Source organism: Squalius cephalus (genome assembly GCF_949319135.1).
Source record: "Squalius cephalus genome assembly, chromosome: 10".
In the NCBI taxonomy this organism is placed as follows: Eukaryota; Metazoa; Chordata; class Actinopteri; order Cypriniformes; family Leuciscidae; genus Squalius; species Squalius cephalus.
Genome location: NC_137131.1, coordinates 3,941,078 through 3,961,956, shown reverse-complemented (window position 1 = coordinate 3,961,956; position 20,879 = coordinate 3,941,078). Strand labels below are relative to the sequence as shown.

The 20,879-nt window shown below is 37.2% G+C and overlaps 1 protein-coding gene across 3 annotated transcripts in view; it reads right to left on the bottom strand.

Moving 5' to 3' along the window:
• The window catches only part of cacna2d2a (calcium channel, voltage-dependent, alpha 2/delta subunit 2a), a 213,955-nt gene that overhangs the window by 65,024 nt on the left and 128,052 nt on the right, over positions 1-20,879 (bottom strand). For 2 of the 3 annotated variants that reach the window (XM_079884907.1, XM_079884908.1), the window contains exons 5-6: positions 20,131-20,175; positions 12,798-12,936 (exon numbers count right to left, since the gene is read on the bottom strand). In XM_079884907.1, coding sequence (XP_079741033.1) covers positions 12,798-12,936; positions 20,131-20,175 — 184 coding nt within the window. The remainder of the gene's footprint in view (positions 1-12,797; positions 12,937-20,130; positions 20,176-20,879) is intronic. The other variant, XM_079884909.1, reaches the window with a different exon arrangement.

Here is a 20,879-nt window from a genome sequence, read left to right as displayed (position 1 = left end):
AAATTACTACTAAATCTCACAAATAATTACAAAGAAATGGCAAGTAACACACTGTATATGTCAACTTTCTGTACGTTTGACAAAATGTGCAATATGCAACCAGAGCACATTAGACTGCTTACATCTCAGACTAATATATACACTCACCGGCCACTTTATTAGGTGCACACACACACACATATAATGGTTTTTGAAAGAAAGTGTCCTGAGCTTACCCAAGCGACATTTATCTGATCAAAAATACAGTAAAACAGTAATATTGTAAATTTACAGTAGCTAACAACTTTCTATTTAAATATTTTTTTGAAAATATAATTTATTCCTGTGATCAAAGATGAATTTTCATCATGATTACTCCAGTCTTTGTTGTGGCAAATTCAAAGTCTTTCTTGGCTCAAGTCTCAAAGAGTTTTCAGAGTCGAGGTTCCAGGTCAGAAGAATTAACTTTATTGTACAAACAATAAAGGAGAAGCCAGCTGGTCATCTGAAGTTACAATATCCAGCACCCATTTTTAATACATTTTTCATATCATCATGTCTCCAATGGATACCCTCAAATCTATCTCTTCCCCTCTGTCACGCCTGGTGACCTTGACACAATTAGCTCTATTGGTCAAACATCTCAAAACCTCACATAATAGTGTTCTGTTTCATACAGTATTTTGACACCTTGCATTTCTTATGCATACTGGGTATTTTTCCATTCTCTCATCCTTTTCAGACCTATTTTTTCATGCTTGTCATTTTCATTGCATCATACTTAGACATGAATCAAGGGAAAAATCTTCAGTGTCACATGATCCTTCAGAAATCATTCTAATATGATGATTTGCTGCTCAAGAAACATTTCTGATTATTATCAATGTTGAAAACAGTTGTGTTGCGTCACAATTATATGGAAACCATTTTTTCAGGATTCTTTGATGAATAGAAAGTTCAAAAGAACTACATTTACTAGAAAGAAATCTTTTGTATTGTACTAAACGTTACTAATGACACCAGTTCACGGCAGAATTATTAAATCTATAACAGCTCTGCTATAGATAAAGTTGTGCTTTTCATCTTCCATTTAAGTGTGTGTATGAGTGTGTCTTTGAGTCAAGGATACAACGACAGACCTCCGTGCACACTGCTTACACCATTATCAGACACACACAGGGGGGTATTCAGATTCAACCACGCCGAGTGGACAGCAGCTGGGACACACACACACACACACACACACACACACACACACACACACACGCACACGCACACACACAGGGCTTTGGCAGGTTGTCTAAGTAGAATTACGAGGGCTGGGTAGATAAGGAAACAGACGCAAAACAAAGGCCTCGGCTGATTTATTTTTCGAGGACACGACGCGCCGGACAATTGATAAAAAGAAAAATATCCTCAGAGGGAGAATTTGTGGATGGCGGGGTGGGACTATGTGGGGCTCATCCTTCAAAATAAGAGCGTGTGTGTGTGTGTGTGTGTGAATCCTTTAAAAGCCAAACCATCAAGCACAATCCCTCGGACACTTTTAAGAGCGCCGGTTGTGCTAAACGCTCTGCCTGTTACAGAGCAAAGCGCCACATGAGGAGCAGCCCAGGTTACGAGGCCGATTTATGGGGGGTGCTGTGAGCCAGAAATCCTTCATACTGAATCCCGTCATGCTTATTGCTCAGCAAAACCGCTCTACTGGAGTCTGTGTGCTGGATCAGCGCGGCTGGGTGAATGATGGATGCTAACATAGGCATTTTACCATATACAAATCTGTGTTTGCAAAAATCCATGTCACAACAATTATACATTTCAATAAATATATTCACCTTAATATAAAATGGATCATTTTGGTTATAATTTCTAATTGTATCAGAGTTCACTTTCATTACGTATTCAGTCAAATTGAATGATTTATTCAGACTGATTTATGAAGCTGTTCGATTGACTCACTGAAAAGAACCGATTTAAAAGCCATCGTTTTATTCTGGCACTATTGAAATAATTTAGAGTAGAGAAAAATTATATTCACTATGCAAATGTATTAAATTTACAAAACTTTCTTTAAATAATAAGTATGTTTTTAACATCAACTGAACACACTGAACTACACTTTTGTAGTACATTGACAATTAAACATTTTTAAAACATCATTTCACAGGACATTTCTTGGCCACAATAACAAAAGGCATATTCTCGTTTATAAATAATATATAACCTTCATAAAATGTCATTGTATACATCATATTTCTTTAATTTCAGCTCTGAACTATTTCTGTTTGAAGATCTGTCGAAATTGTCAGCCGGTTCTCATAATTTCTTAATGTTTGTATAAAACTATGACAACATTATATATGACTTTATGGAAGAAAAATAGCAAAATAGTGAATTCACTCAATCTTACTGTTAATTTCAACAACATGTTTAACAACATTAACACAGGGAACAAAAGTACAGACACACTTTCACATTCTGCATTTGTTTCTCAAACACATTCACCGCCCTCACATCTCATCGGCATCAAGGCCAGAGACAGCGAGACACATCCACTATCAGTGTCTGCAGTCCATGCCAACACCTGTCAGAGCACTGGAACATATGTCACAACAAACACACGGACCTCAGGTGATGGAGCGCAGACACACACCGCACATCTGGAAGAACAATAACAGCCTCACCACACATCAAACATTCATCTAAACGCATCAGTCAGGGAAATCTCTTTAGGAATACTATATGCAGTGTTATTTCAGTATTATTTATATACTGTTATTAATATTTTTTATTAGCTTTTATCAGTTTATTTTCAGTTTACATTTTATATTAGTTTGTGTTTTCAGCTATTTTGAAATATTTCTATTTCATTTCTTTTTATTTCAGTTTTAGTTTGAGTCATTTTAGCAACTTATTTTCAGTTTGTTTTTTCCCCGTTAGTTATCAGTTTTTCATCTACTATTTTTGTTTATTTCAATTAACAAAAACACTTTACAATAAAGTTGCATTTATTAAAGTGACCCTATTATGCTATTTTAAAGGTTCCTAATGTTGTTTTGGAGTCTCCTACAATTGGTTTACATGCATCCAAGGTCAAAATACAATGTTTAATTAATTTTCATTCGATAGTACATTGCGGCATCACCTTTTTTCTCACAGTGTCTGAAATGGTTCGATAAAGGACTCTAAACCCCTACTTTCCGAGAGCCTGCTCTGCTCTGATTGGTCAGATGGCCCAGTCTGTTGTGATTGGTCTAAGGCTTACAGCGCATGTCGTAAACCAAACAGGCATTACCACATCTGAATTCCAGCTTCGCAGGCTTACGGTAACAGTAAACAGTAACGATGGAGTCAGTTTTACTGTATCAATCCTTTTGTAGTGCATGCAAAGTGGATTTGCTTTGACAGAGCAGAAAACAGAGTCTTCTCAACATGTTGACAACACGAACTAAACCCTTCCAGTCTCAGTTACACTACAGTGTTTGAGTACCCTGGAAATCCAGAGTTCTCGCACAAGTTGAATTTGCTCAGCGAGTTTACTCTGGCGTCGAGTAATGATGCTCATTAAATATGCCCTTGTATCCGAGCTGCACCAATCACATCGGGTTATCTGATATAGGCGGGCCAGAGGCGAGCTAAACAGAAGACGACAGCACTGTGACGTCAAAGTCATTAGTAAACATTGCAAGATGGCTATGGATGAACACCAGTTGTTTGAAACGGCTTTGGCCGCTACAATGAAGAGTTAGACTTGGCTTTTTATCTAAAAGAGGAACAGAAGACGGCGCTCGAATCGCTCCTTTGCAAGAAGGATGTTTTTGCTGTTTTGCCGACCGGATACGGTAAGAGTCTAATCTACCAGTTAGCTCCGCTGGTAGCTAAGCGTATGGGGCTTGTTGTGATTGGTCGTAGTGTTATCCAATTGCGTGCAGTGAGATTTTCAAATGAATGCTTGGTGCCGCCCCTCGAGCTGGCCGATTTTCATTAGTCGATGCCAGACCATTAATCTTTCAGATTTAGGTCTGGATTTCCAGGCTAGAGTTTGAGGGCAGTGCAATGGAAACGTTGTTCACAGGCAGCCAATGAAGACAACAGGCAAGTTTATGCAAACTTGCTACAAACCTAATGTGAGACTGGAATTACTGACGACTCGTTTAAAGCGGTTTAGAATCGCTGCTTTCTTTTGGGAGACAATAACTCGATCTTTATCTGCACTTTGATCTTTGCAGGCCTTTTACAATCACACACAGCTAATTACACACTACATGAAAGGTAATATCTGAAAAAGCATTCACCTTGTTTTAATCATTTTAATCATTAATCATTTCAACGGAAATTATAATATCAAAGCCAGATACTGGTTAGCTAACTAATGCATGCCTCCAGTTCAGTTCTGAATCCATACAGAATTCATTTTCCACTAAAAAAACATGTAATCTTTTTTTTAAAAAAGCTCCCGCAAAAACAACGGGGGGAAAAACGACAGAGGGCGGAATCTTAGAACTGCTGGCGGAAAATGGAAAGGAAAGAAGTCTTTAATTAAAATGATACTGTAACCAATAAACAGCGGAAATATAATTTGTGAATGTGCTGGTGAATGAAGGAAGGCGTTGTCTGCGTTGAGGTTTTTAATTAGTGTGGCGGAGAGCGATAGTGCCCCTTCACTGAGCAGGACGAGCACGCAGAGAGAGGAGGATGATGGAGGAAAAAACACTTCAAATCCACTGTTTATACCAGTCCCACTTCTTATTGTAGAGTCACATCTCAAAGGGGGTTCGGTTATATCTCGCTTCCAGCAGAGAGAAGCCAATGAAATCTTCGGCTGGCACGCACACAGATGTTGTGATTGACGTGGGTCTGATCCTACAGCTCCGTCTTTACAATGACATGGTCAAACTGGACGAATGTAAAACACCATTAGAGGCTGTGGTAACACTTCCTACAAAATCTGTATTACATAATGCATGATAATAGTATTCTTAAAGCACTATTATGTATTTCAAATGTCTTGTAGTACAACTTATAATCAGTTGTTTGTTCTCGTAAATCATTTTAACCATTAATATTCATAATTAACCCATATTAATACCAATTAATATTCATGATGAGCAGGTTTTTGATGTCCCCCTACTTTTCAAATCATCTAAACTTCATATAATGTATCACTAAGAATATAATATTATAATATAATATAATATAATAATAAAAGAGTCAAATAATAGAAATTGTTTATTTATATTTAAAGATACATTAACATTTATTTAATTAAAATGTATTAACTTTTATTTTTACTTTTGTTTTTATTTTTGCATGCTCCTAGCCTTAGTTTGCCAAAAATTAAATAAAATTAAATAAAAATGATAAAAGGTCATGTGTCTGAACTGATCAAATGTATACCTTGAATGCAATGCAAGTCACTTTGAATAAAAGCCTTTGGCAAATGCATAAATGTTTTGCCATGTCAACATGCAAGCCTTTATTTGTTTATTTCCCCCACAGATGCCATCTGAGAGGAACAAATAACACCATTACAATCAAACCAACACTGCTGTTCCTGATTTTTTTTTTTTTTTTTTTCTGAGAGGGATGGTAAAAAGGTTGTCAGTATCCACGGGAATAGCTAATCCCTTCATTCAGACAAATGAAAGCTGTTTCTCCTCGCCTTTCATGCAAAAACACAATTAGTCTTTCAATTTCACTTTAATAAGCACTATTTCCAACAGTATCTCCAGCAACAATTGAGGCCTGAAAAAGAACTTTAGAGGGTGACAGTTTCTTACAGTGGGGATTAAAATCAAAGACGTTCGCTCAGAATAATAATGAACAAACGTGATCTGTATTAGCATACGTGTCATTCTCTGTCAACTGGGCTAATCTGCTTGGAGTTGAGTTAACGGTACAATAGCCATCATCAGTGGTGGACTTACGTTTGGAGGAGTGGACTAATGGACACAAGTGTCTTCAAGTTTATGCATTTAAAGCATTTTAATTTGGAATATATTATGCAGCAACTTTAAAGGCATGACCAAGATAAACATGCATATACTCTCACAGTTTCAGGCAGACCATCCCCTATAACAGTGGCAGTAAAACTCTGAACCTTCACTGTAGGAAAGAAAAATCAATCTTTGTAATATCTCAGTTATTTTCTTAAAAGGAGAACAAATGGCAATTAAGTTTACAGTTTCTTGAGAAAAAGCCCCCTATCTTATATAATCTTCAGTTCAGATTTATCCGGTTCAGAAGAGGTTCTCAAACTGTGCTCAGATTTGCTGCAAAAAGAAAAGATTTCAATATGAACTCAAATATTTGACATTAAAATCTCCAAAGGATAAATTACCTGAGACTTTATCCACATCTCTTTACACTTATAGTACGACAACTGTTTTTCTCAACAGGAAGTAAATACAGGTATGTGCGCTGGCTGAATTAACATCATATCTTTCACATCTACTGCAGTCAGATTCACCGTGTTCACTCTGAAGGAATCACTCACATGGCTGGGCACTTGTAATGACACATCAAGGATGTTAAGAGGCTAAAAGCAGGTTTAAAACTTGCCCCATTGAAGTCAACAGGGTGCAAATTTTAAAAAGAGGATAACACGGTGTAGGCAACACCGATTTTTGTCGTTGTTCTCTGTATTGACAGCACTCCAAATTTACAAAAAAATGAGCTCTATGTTAAAATTGACCGGAGTTCTCCTTTAACTGATGTTGGAACCTTATTGTGAAGTGATCCCGAAATATAAGACAAAGTTGCTTAAATCTAAACAAGATTTTGATTAAGTCTCCAGAGCTGTGAAAGAGCAACATCTGAGCTGTTTCTGTATTTCTCCGAATACCTCCGTCTAAGCATCGCACCACCCACCTCACTACATTCCTCAATGGCTTTTCTCCAGTGTCCGTTCGGTAATAGGCGTCGATAATTAGACGGAAACTGTGTGGCTGTTTGACCTGTGCTAATTAGAAAGTTTGCAGACTTGGCAGCAGAATTCATGGGTGGGATAATGAATCATAAAACGGTTCATTACAGGCGGGCGAGGAACGTTCTCAATCTCAATAAATAGCCAAGGAGGCCTGGCAGAGCCGCCAAAGCTGGACTCACACGCACGCCGCCCCATTTAGTGCCTGAGGAGTGACACACACACACACACACACACACTGAGAGGCTGCTATTACCAGAAAGTTCCTGCTTTCATCTGGTTCTATCTCTCACACGTCTGCTCAGATCAGCTCTGCACAATACGGGCCAGTTAAAGCTCCTGATCACAGGAGTTCTGGACATGTGACGTGTCCTCACTCGACCAGGATAGGGATAATGGGAGGCTTTCTGACTGGACGTGCCTTGAGGAGTACAACACTGTTTGTGACAAAGTAAAACACTTGGCTTGTGGTTCTGCTGTGATTTATTAGTGGGGTTTACTGAGGCAAACATCACTCTTATTATTTCTTATATACATCAAATTTCAAGTAAAACTCAAAATTACACATATGAATGATTCCTATGATGATTAATGAGTTGAGATGAGATGTGCTGTAACTTAACTAGTGATTTTATAGTCATATTTCAACAGTGTCAAAATTACAATTTAAAGAGGACCATCCAGTACACACTAGTAGCAACCATATAGAAACTATCCAATGGCCAGTTGTATAAACTGCTTAGACTAGTCTTACAAGCTAGTCATCTAAAAAAATCTTTAATTTTCATAACTTTTTTTTATGTCAGTTACATGATAAATAAGATTGGTCTCATTTAAATGCAAAAAGCTTTTTGAAAACGTGTTCCCGAGTGGATAAATCTGAAAACGTTGTAGTGTGGACTGTGAAAACAGAGGTATTCGAAAACTATGACGTATTTTTAGTCATGCGACTCATATTGAACTGATATATATCTATGTTTACACCCATATAGGCTCAATGCACGATCACTTCCACGTTTTGTCTCAGCCCGCCCAGTTACATCCGTTGCTGCATCGGAAGCCGTTTTTGCGTTCGGTGGAGATAATGGTAAATTACACTCGCGTCGCTGTTTACAAGAGCTTCCAGCGGTTAACGTGAATGATGTTAACAATATTCTGAGGCAGTTAGCTGTCACACCTAAGAGTAAGAAAGAGAAGGGCTTTAAATGATATATTTCGAGCAACATCGACAACTTTGAGGGTGAGTATTCTCTAATATCATGCGAAATCCGACAAGCGAATCGGTTTCTAAAATCGCTGTCTCCGTTTCTGAGAAAATACATTTTATGAAAGTTTTGCCGCTAGTACACTTCGCTACAGAACGCGCTATGCGGAAGTAAAAACGCTAGCTGAGATTCTACCGGAAATATGTTAGCAGCATTCGTGCATAGAGCGTATTGTGCCTGTTATGTGCTATTCACTTTCACACTGTTGCTAAAGATACGTTATTAGTCTTAATATCACAGTCCTGCAAAGATGACAGAAAATGTACTCGCATTTGCAACATGAGACAAAACATGAGAGCATTTGCGTTTTAGACCAAACATATAATGGTGACTGAGTGCGACCTGAGATATTTTGCTAAATAAAATGATCCTGTCAGAAGAATAGCATGAGAACTTTATCATGTCTGTACCGTGTATAATCTAATTAAGTGTTTATGAGATTTTTCGCATGCACAATAAGGTTAATTTGGTGTTTTCTGACGTTTCAGTGTGGATGAGAAGCATTTGGAAAATGTTTGAAAAGCTAGTGTGGATGGAGAGCGTTCTGAAACAAAAACGTATCTGGATGAATGCAGACGTAGCCCTAGAAGACCTTGTTTAGCTGGTTCAGGTGTGCTTGATCACGGCTGGAGCAAAACTCTGGGTGCGTCTCAATACATTTGCACATTACTTGAAGGAGAGCATTGGTCAAGATGTGGAACATGTTTTATGTAAATGCTGACTTTTGTTTAGACAGACTAAACTATCTTCAATCCTGCGGTCAGTAGCAGCAGTTGTGCTTTCTTTGCTCATCTGTGGGAAAACTAAGCCTCAGATTGGTTTTATGATATGCACAGACACAGATGCTATATAACTTATGAATATATGTTTCTGGGAAATGCACAATGCTTTAATGGCTGTAAGAGCAAAGACAGCAGCACTCTAACTCTAACTCTAGCCTTCAAGAGAAAAACCTCAACAATCCCGGACAATCAAGACGCTTCTCTTTCATGGACTGTACCAGACACTCACTCATGAAGATGACTAATGTATAAAAACATTTCCTATACTAACTATCTGTACTTATATAAACCAGTGTTCATTTTCACAGCAAATTGAATTAGTTTTAGTTGTAGTCTTTTGACTTAGTTTTTAAATTAAATTAGTTTTTAAAGTTTTTGTCATTTATGCCAAGTAAAAAAAAAAGAATCTACATTTTTTATTCCCCACTAAGATCTTGTGGACTTGTGTTTGTTGAACTGGGACCAGGAGTGTTCCTGTGTTCTCTTCTTAACTTTGTGTTACCTGCCTTCTTTAACCAGACTTTTAAGGAGGCTCGTAACAAGTGGGGGCTCGTCCGGGACTTTAGTCATCTGAATTCTTTTAGTTTTAGGTTGGGTTCATGATGTTGTGGTCTGGTCTTGTTTTAGTTTTAGTCTAGTTGACTAAATCTACAGATCCAGTAAGCCCAGGAACATACATTAATAAAGTAAATGGGGACAATTTTGGATTTAATTTTGGTTTTATAAAAGCAATAAGCCCGGTACAGTGATTTTACCACGGTTACGGGTGTTAGGCATGAAGTCAGGCCTGTGGAGTTTAAATTTTTTCTTCTTCAGTTGAATTTACTTTGTGGGACTATCTACAAGCTCCACTCTCTCATTCTCGTTTATCTAGATGTGTTTCATCCGTTGAACTCCTAACCCTCCGAGTGTCAGGTCAGGACATCTTCCGTTGCCATGGAAATGTTTAATCCCTGTTCCCAGACATTTTTTTTTTACCAGACTGCTAATACTGCTTTACCTTCTCATCCTCGACTGTCCTTTAAGCCAAATTAGCAGCCTGAGCTGCAGAGAGGTGGAGAGGTTATCACTCATGCCTTTATTGAACTACAATTCCCATGAGCCCACGGTCACGCCACGTTACAGCGGACAGTCAAGACCTCTAAAACCTTATTGATTAAAATGGTCAGTGCATTTCTAATGTAAAGAATTTGTTGCAAAACTTACTGTTATATAAATAAATAATAACTAATATATTCTAGATCCCTTAACCCCACCCCATACCTAAACATAACCACTACAACAACTACCTTACTTACTATCAATGAGCCGTAATTAAAGAGTTTATGAGGGACAACTCCTAGTAAATAGTGAAGGTTACCATTTTATTCATATTATATATTATAGAAAGGACAGAAAACTATGGCAGAAACAGGATATGTCAGGATAAAGTCAGATTCAAATTTGCACATTAAGGGGAAACATTTTGTTTTATATCAGTGTTATTTTAGTATCACTGTTATTTTATTAGTTTTTGTTAATATTCTGAATTAGATTTTATTTTTATATTTTCTGTTTTCATTCTAGTTTTAGTTAAATTTTAGTCATTTTGTTGTGTCATTTGTTTTTGTTTTTTGCCTTTTAAAAAAATTTTTTTTTTAGCTTTTTAAATATATCTATATAGTTTTAGGTTTTAGTTTATTAACTTTTAGTTATCTGAGTACTTCAACTTTAACTAAAAGAAAATGAGAAAACTAGCCGAAATAAATTGAATAAAAAAAAAAAGATTATTCATGACCTGGACTTAATGTGCCCAAAATGAAAGCAAAATGAATAATAAAATAAATAAAAAATTCTTTGTAATAAAATAAACCTTTTTTTGTCATTAAATGCTCTGCCTGAAACCGTTTTCTAATTGGGTACCAAATAGAAAATTCCCTAAAAAACTAAATAAATAAAACTTTCAGCTCGTGGAATTGCTTTAGGGTCTAAGGAGGATAGGATTTGACGGTGAGACAGGATTTGGCCGGATAAAAGCGCGTGTTAAAACCGCTAGGCTATGGCTTCAATGTGTTTTACTTCTATTTTATTTCTATTATTCATTTTATAGCAAATATTCATCTAGAACACAGTTGAAATATATTCAGTTCACAGTTGCACAACTCCTCCTCAAGTAAGCTGTGTAATTGTTCTTGGTCAAAGAAACATCAATGTTGTGCATCAAAGAGAGCCTGATCCCTGCTTTACAGAGAGCCTCGTACAGTGACATGTGATGGTTATGTATTACAGCAGAGCAAAAGTAACAACGTCCAAATGTTTGATCACACTCTGCCAGCATTCATCTTCCTGCATTCATCTTCCAGCAATCATCCATTACCCATAAGCCTATACAACATCCACAAACAGATGAAGGAGTCGCTCAGGATATTCCACAAACATCTGTCCAAGTCAACACACTAACAAATAACTGAGAGGCACAGAAACACTTTCTAAACACCAAAAGAGCCAACATTTATCTCCTAAAACTGTACTCTTAACGTCAAAAAACTAGTTTATATATTATATTTACTATGTGTAGTTTAAAATTGTCTGTCATTAGACCGTTCTGTGCCCCTTTAAGAACATTCAGAGTGAATCTTGCTATCATTTCCGCTCAAAGGATTCCCAGGAGACGTTATCGTAGATACAAGACTGTGATTCAGTTCTGAAATCCTCCACAGACATCAGACAGACAGATATCACAAACCACGTACACCAACCGCTGGATATTTTCAGATACTTGGCTTAAAAAGAGAGAGGAAAACGCTTCAGTAACACTTGGATTCCCACTGTGAAAGAGGTAAAACATGTCCAAATAAATCCTACTAAACAGTACAGCAACACAGCCAGTGATCGTTATACACTATATTAAAAGAAAAAGCACAGTATAAGGAGCCATCTCTACCTGATCTGACCTTTAAAAATAAAGTCAAGTTAGATTAAATCATAGTTTTGACTTGAACAAAACCAGTTCATTTAGATGAGAAGTTCTCAACTGGTGGTTCACGACCCATCGCTCACAGGTTTGTTCTGACGGGGCAGGGAAAAAAACAATGCAGTGCATCTAAGAATATTTTCATGCATAGTGAGAAAAAAGACTTGTTCTGGATGTCAAACGGTGTGTCTAATCAAACTCTATTTGGGTGCACAAATAGTTATGTGACATGCCATCATCCTCAAAAACCAGTTGTAAGTAAAATGTGATCTAGAATAATACAAGATGCAAGATCAATTTTCTCATTTACTTATTAATTTAGCAAACTGCTGAGCCAATCCAGTCTAATATTGTTGATTTTAAGGATGCTTTTAAGTTTGCTTTTGAAGGATGAACAATTTTGGGATTATGTTTAGCCACAATGGAAAATTAGGGCTCTGAAGCAAAACTAACTGATCTAGATGTTACTGTATGGAGAACATGACAAAACGTTTATTAATACACCTACCGCTGAAAGATTTTTTAGAGTTTTTGAATTAAGGCTGCATTTATTTGATAAAAAATCAAGTAAAAACAGTAAACATTGTGAAATATAAAGTCTTCAGTGTCACATGATCCTTCAGAAATCATTCTAATCTGCTGATTTGCTGCTCAAGAAACAATGTTGAAAACAGTTGTGCTGCTTCATATATTTGTGGAAACTGTCATTCATTTTTTTCAGGATTATTTATTGAATAGAAAGTTCAAAGGAACAGCGTTTATTTGAATATAATTTTTTGTATTAAGCTTAATTTAATGCATCCTTGCTGAATAAAAGTATTTATTCCATAAAAAAAACATCTTCCTGACCTCAAACTTTTGAACGCTACTGTATGTTTGTAGACAGCACTCACAGCCTTTGTAGATGTCAGTAGGAATCTGTACTGCCGTATACGAGTAGTTGACTTTATTCTTGAAGTTGAGGTCCTCCACAAACTCCAAAGAGAGAGAGTTCGGGTTTTCCAAGAGGTTTTCTCCATCATCATCATCCGGCTGCAACGAGAAGAACCAGAGAAACATCAGCACACTTACACACACACACACAAGCCGAATGCATTGATTGACACACAGCAAACCTTTGTGCAGAAAATCATTTAGACACACACACACACACATGCATTCATGATTAATTAGACAAACACTAATTACACAGACATGACAGGGGTAATCCTGCCTCCACAACTCAAAGGTGGAGCTCTTTGGAGGAAAAGCCGTAATACATCGCCAGTCTATTCATCCACGACACAACAGCAGGTATCAAAGTGTTCGTAAATTGCAGAAAATCAATTAGCGTCGGCGATGGCTATCGCATTTGCATTGAAGTCCTTCAGGCGATTAACCCTGTCAATAAATCACCACAATGATTGTCGAATGACGGCTGCTCTAGAGTCTTGAGTCCGCCACACAGGCTTATAATTAGCATTTTAATGCATCTTGAGTCAAATTCAAAACGGAAAAAGTCTGCCTTTGAAAGAACTTCAGTGACTGAAAGTATCAAGGCAGCATAAATGGTATAATCACTGGATTTTAATGGTGTGTATTCATAAAATACCTCATTCTGAATGTATGCTGAGCATAATAATTAAGTCTTTCCGTAAACTGCATGCTAATTGCATTTACGTAGTGGAATGGCCTTCTTCCATAATTTTTTTGCAGTATGTATACTATGTGCAATATTCAATCGGAATACCAACTACATTTGCCAAAATGTGCAGGATACATCCAGTACCCCACAATGAAATCTTTAACTGTACATTTCCAGTGTGACAAACAAACCTAAAATAATAATCATCATTCATATCCCTTTCATTATATGAAACACAAGACTGGATTAAACGCAAAATAATCTACAGTCTGACCTTTTCTGCAATAATTGTCATTATTCAGTCATTTTTCACTCACTGTGGTTCATTAATTTGTTCTCTTTCTGTTTAATTCTTCATCTCACAATCAAACCCTCGCCTTCATGGCAAGGTGAAGTACGGTGTACAGTAATAGAGAGGCAGGGGTTAATTAGGGTTGACGTAGCAAACACTGTTTGTTTTTTTGTTTTCCTCAAAATTAACTTCAAGCCTCCTGCCAAGTGACGACTGATTTATGGCCTGCCTTTAATTGTCTATTAAAATGCAATTATAAACTGTTGTCGGGCCGAACATGGAGACGGTGGTTTTCTGATACCCCTCAATAAGACATGAACACACAGGCGCACAAATATGATACAAATAACCTCTTGGAAATGGCATTCCTTTCTGTATTGGTGGTAAATCATTTAAGATGACACAGCGCATTGAATTTACTCATGACTAGCTCACGTCTGACTCCAGTTACTGTTTTGGCTGCGGTTTCATACATGATTCAGAGCGTTAATAATCAGGAAATCTTTAGTAGGTCATGATTAAAGTTGAAACCGGGAACTAGATCAGCTCACCTAAACTAACAGGATTAACCACAGGGCCAGATTTACTAACAGCTTGTGCCAGCGCAAACCTGGCATTAAAAAAATACTGTCAGGATTTACTAAAGACAGTGAAAAACTAGCACTGAAAAGGTTTATTTTTGCGGCTGACATTATTGCATATGCATTTGTAGGAGTTTCCCTTTCAGATGCAAAATGTATGTGAGGAGTGTATTTAAATGAATCACATAAGCTGATTTACTAAGTTTTGCGCTCATCAATTTACTGGTATTTTTCGCCATTATTTACCGCCCAATAAAAACATTTCTTAAACTAGACACTTGCGCTGCTCTTAACAGATTGTGTTGGTCATTATGGAAATGATCCGGCTGCATCTTTGTTCTTTAAAGGGATGGTTCGGAGTAAAATCAACCCAGGGTCCTTTGCACCATGACCTCGAGCCAAACACCCTCCCAGAAGCCTTTTTTGCCCTGGTCGAACATTATTAAAGTTAGAGCTTATATAGAGATATCAGCCGGATGGCTTAGTGCAGGCGCTAATGGATAATAATGCCCAGAATGGTACCAATCTTCTACAGTAGTACAAATAGGTTCTGTACTCATAAAACGAGGCATTAGACACTTTGTAAGTACATCAGGAGTTTATTTAAATAACACTTGCCTGACGGCTCATGCTACCTAACCCGGACGTCGAGGTCACTTCCGTGATTTGGGAAAAGCACGTAAAAGTCCTGGCAGAAAGCGATGCATAAGCATGTAGTGTAACGACACCCAGTTCCAGGAATGCACTAATATTTTGTTGGTAGTACCAGTTTGCAACAATTATTAGTTAACACTAAGTTGTCAACACTTCGGAAAAAATAATAATTCGTCGTTACACTACATCCTTATGCATCCTATCGGCGCTTTCTGGGAATTGGGCTCTCACACTAATTTGCCCTGTTTAGTAATTCTGGCCCTTAGTTTTTAAATAACTTTTGACATTTGGATCAAGTAATGAGTTAAGATGATGCTAAAATGGTGGCTGATATTATAATGGAGGCGGTTCTTTTGTCGCACTGGAAATAGAAGGTCAAGTCGAGGACATTGCATTGTGGGATACAGTTTTCAGTGTACAGTGTGCATGGTTGTGCAATGCATATTTTGGCAAATGTACAGGTCATGTTGTTTTTCCAAGCATAGACATCATTTTCATTCTGCATTCAATGAACATTCTATTTACTGCAGAAATAGCAAGAGTTGAAAGATAGTATGCTCTTTCTGAATAAAGCCAACATGAAAATGACATTTGCAAAGCATTTTACTTCATTAAGGTGACATTTTTGGGTGCAACAGCATATTGAACAGAAAATAATAATAATAATAATAATAATAATGTTAAGCGTATACACCACCAAAAAAGAAAAGCTGCTTCAGACGTGGAGGAATTTGCAATGCATTAATATGAAAACAAACATTGAATTTCTTTAAAACAACATTTATAAAAAAGTACACAAAGGTCCATTTTGATTTGATGCACAAAATCACTTGAAACTCCTGCTGTCTGCTTGTTAAACTGAGAGATTAAACTGAAGGAATGCTATAAATGACCGCATCACCCTGATAACAAACATGTCTGTGTTTTTCAGAGAAAACATCACCGGCACACACAATTACACCCCATTTTCTGCTCGTTTAGACACGTTTCAGGCAACTGATTTGGAAACGTCGTCTTTGAGGGGATCTCAGCTCGATGTCCTTTATTTGTTTATTCTTCCACCTGACTATCCTTCACTCGAGTGTTTTTTACCGTCAGTCGAGCCCAGTCATAATTACCCAAGACAGCTTCTAATTAGGAGCTCAAAATCCACACAGGACGCACTGATTGGTTCATTCGCCCCGTCCATAGACCACCTGTTTAACTCCATTCATTACCTCATTTGTTAATTTTATCACCCTGTTTTGAAGGTTTAATTAAAGGTTGAGAGAGACAAAAATGACATTTTGAGGACTCTCTCAATCGCACCTTAACACTTTTGCCTTTTTTGTACATGTGTGTTTGCATGTGTGACAGTCCAAATTTAGCAATTTAAACTTAATAATTATGTTTATAAACATAGACAACATCCTCATTTGATTTTCTAAACCCTGCTCAAAGTGCAGATCTTCTTACTATTTAAAGAGGCCATATTATGCCCTTTTACTATAGGTGTCATGCTTAAATATTAAAATACACATTATTTTGCAATTTTTTTACTTTATTGCAGCACCTCTCGTCCCAGTCTGCCAGTAACACTCTGGGGTGCGTTTCCCGAAAGCATCGTTAGCCAACTATAGTCACAATTTCCATTGTTATCAGCATAGTTCAACGAGTCGGGTGTTTCCCGAAAACTGAGTTCCAATGAACATTCGCAAACAGCATCGCAGAGTTGTGTGGTTGGAACGACAGCTCTCGATCTGTGGTTAGAAGAAGAGTTTCTTGTTTGCATGACATGTGCACTTAATAAATCATTACCTTGAGCAAAATAAGTACATTCTATATATTTCATTTAGAATACATACAATTGTCATTTACATCTTTTAGTTTGTCAAGAGATTTAAAGCGTCAAAGATTTTGCATGTGCGAACGTGCTCTAGTACGTAAGAACGAGCCTATTGTTGAATCTGGGAAAAAAAGCAAAATAACTGAGGAAAATGAGAATTAGTCCTCAGATGACATGTCCGTAATACTATTTTATTTGTAGTTTGTTGGCTTTCAACATTAAACTTGGTGAAATGATTTCAGTGTGTGTATGAGTACTTTTTGAACATTTCCTGCACATTTATAAAACTGATTTTCGTGATCATTTTGGTCTCTATAATCATGATAAGACATTTTCATACAGTTTCATCTCTAGCTGCATGGATGTGCAACTGTGTTCAACCTGTCCTAATGTAATTTTTCAATTTTAGTCGTTCTATTTTGAAAGCTGCAACACAAAACAAGATACAATACATCTATCCTGTGTCCTTTCTCTCCTCTAGCATGTACATGGCATTTGTGAACCTCGAACTCCTCTGTTATTTGTACATCAGAGGACTTGGCAACTGACAGCCAGCAAGCAGATGTTGGTGTTTGAATGTAAACAACTTAGTGCTTTTGGACCAATGGCAACACAATCAATTAAAACTGAGGCCATTGAAGCATCTGGATTATGATCATGTACTATGAGTTTTTAATTTTACAATTTATTTTCTTTAGTTTTGAGTACTTTTAGATATCTGTTTACCACCTGGAATTTTAAAAGTAGCGTAACCAAGGATTTGCAAATATTTTCTAAAGTTCTACAGTCCCCTTAATTGCATTAATATAGTAGAAGCTGTCCATACATTGATAATTGTTTCTGGAGATATGCAGGTGTGTGTCTGCAGTTGAGCGTAATAAGGAATCAAGCTCCGCGCACTTTCTGACCCCACGTTTCTCGGGCCGGTAGGGAGCGAGGTAGGGGTCACGAGTGTCTCAGGTGGGTCGCCGTCCCCTTGGCCCCTTTAACGATGAGCGATGTCCTCCAATTAGAGACGTTGACAGCCCCTAAAGTGCTGAATCATTAATCACACACATGCCGCTTCCACCGCACAAAATCACACTCTGATTTATGACTTCTTGGGCTTCATACTTTTCCTTCTCTCTCTCTCTCTCTCTCTCTCATTGAGCCTCCATTCCTCCTCTACTCATCCGGCTTGATATAACGGTGTCCTTCTCCACAGTGTGAAATCAATCAGCCGAAGAAGAGACTCACCGTGACCCTTCACTTATACAATGAAAGGTTGTTCCTGAGTATATGATACATACAAACAGGCCCGGAGTGGGTAATCGGGAGAATCGGGAGAATTCCCGGTGGGCCGCTTCACTTTTGGGCCGGTCGAGGAAATTATTATTATTTTTCTCACATTTGTCACGTAGTTACATTAGGCTACACACGTTCCGCATTCTGACACCGCAGCGCGCAGCCTCTGCATGGGTTGTACCATGAGAGGGAGTTCTCCCCTCCCCTCCCATAGAGTTGGTAGGGTCCATATCCCGTCTTTTCAAAACGTTTTCTCAGGTAGGCTACCGCGGCACCGCCGCGCCTACCGATAGCTGGGCCGGCCCTACCGTAACGGTACGCGTCAGGGAGGATGGATGGGAGGAAGAGGCCAGGAGGGGCTGAAAAAGCCAGGTTGAAAAAAAGAAAGGCATTGGAGGAGGATGCTGCAAAATGTGCCATGCTGACAGATTTATTTTCAAGAGGACAAACACAAGTGGCAACACCAGGTAAAGTGAGATCTAGTAATGATTAGCATTAACGTTAGCAACGCTGCAACGTAATTATTCGGCTAATACCGTTGTAGCGTTGTCAACCTATTCACAAGCAAAATATACAATTTAATTAAAATATTAGCCTTTTTGTATCACCCAATACATGGCGATTCATAGACTCATAGATTCAATTATGCAATTTAATATTGATAACAAAACTCAAGCTTGATCTGTGTAGTATGCAGTAAAATTACCTCTTAATTATTTTTTGTAGCTTCTAAATAGCTTATAAATCTCTCATTATACTATATTATAACCCAATATTGGATTCAATCTTTTTGTCAACTTGTTTTCTTGCAATTAGGACTGGTTTTATATTTCTATTTGCATCTGATTAATTATAGGCCTCATGTATCTGAGAGTAGGTATCACAATTTTTTATTAAAAAGGCATTATTTTTGAATATTTTTGAATACAAATAAATCTGTAAACATTAGTTCAATATTCCTCTTTGTGGAAGAGTGGGATACATTTCAAATGCTTTCTTTCTTTCTTTCTTTCTTTCTTTCTTTCTTTCTTTCTTTCTTTCTTTCTTTCTTTCTTTCTTTCTTTCTTTTGTTAATTTATCAACCTATCCTTGTGGAATATTTTTTGTTAACTTCTCAGCTTAAGTGAGTTATTATTTAACCTTTAAATTATTTGTTGAACCATGGTATTAATAAAAACTACACAATAGTAAGAGCTGAACTGTTGCTTCATTTATCCAATTTGGAAAAAGTGCTAATTTGGAATTCCACCGTGGAAAAAGAGGGCCGGTCTTGGGCCTGAAACTCCCGGGCTGAAAAGTGGCCCCACTCCGGCCCTGCATACAAATACGGTGACGTGTATATTTGTGTCCCAGAGAAGAATTTAGTTGCTCTATTATAACTTACATTATCTTATATTAAAGCATTCAGTTTTAAGTATCAACATCGTCTCACATGTTTCTCCATAAAATCATTGAGTGTCTGTACCATTTCAAGCTTTGTGTGACACAATAACTCAAGTGTATGGAAACCAAACAAGCACATTGTCAAATATGTAATAAAATATATAATAAATATTTCTTACTGGCAAAAAAACTGCATTACTTTTTTATATTATGAATAGTAATAATAAAACAAATAACAATACATAAATATTATTAAAATATTATATAATACAAATAAATGTTAATCAAAATTGAACATACATAACTTTTGAAATAACTGAATATATATATACACTGTATATGACTATGTTTTATATATTCTGTATTATATATACATTTTTGTGGCCTAACCCGAATTTAGTCTTATCCGATGACACACTTTAAGGTTTCTGAAGAAAAACACTAATACCTATTATTATCAAAACCTCAAAAAGCTATTTAATAAAAAAAACAGACATGAAAGGACTCGTGACAAGAGCAAACACAAACAAAAATGAACAGTTTTCATTTGAAGCAGCACAAAACAAATAAAAAAATCACTTACAACATCTGAGTCGGCTTTGGAGTCGTAGTACTGGATGTCATTTTCCTAAAATAAAACAAAACAAAAATCACGTAAACATTTTTTTTTGTCAAAATTACTGCTTTGAGGAGCATTAAAACCCTTCCAGTCTTATCATTTTGATTCACCTGCTTTCTGTATTATTGTTTCTATGCGAGACCAAAAAAAGTTGTCCTTATCAGCTCAGTTATTTAATGAAAACACATCCCTGTCCTGAGGGCGCTGTCATGAGAAGGTAATTGTAATTTCTTCTGAAGCTGTCTGTTGTGGTTTTGTATTTGCTGTTGCATGCGTGTCTTTTTTTGTTTGCTGAATTAGGGATTTGCTGCTGACATCTGCTCATGAAGCATAAAGACTGTGCCTTTTATTAAATACAGAACTCTGAATCTTCACACACAAGATGAAACATAACCCTGAAACTTCACCTGCCATTAGTTTTGACCCTCACTCACTCACTCACTCACACACACACACACACAGACACACATACTCACTCACACACTCAATCACTCACTCACTCACTCACTCACTCACTCACACACACACACACACACACACACACACACACACACACACACACACACACACACACACACACACACACACACACACACACACACACACACACACACACACACACTCACTCACTCACTCACTCACTCAGACACACACACTAATCTCACTCACTCAGACACACACACACTAATCTCACTCACTCACTCTCACACACA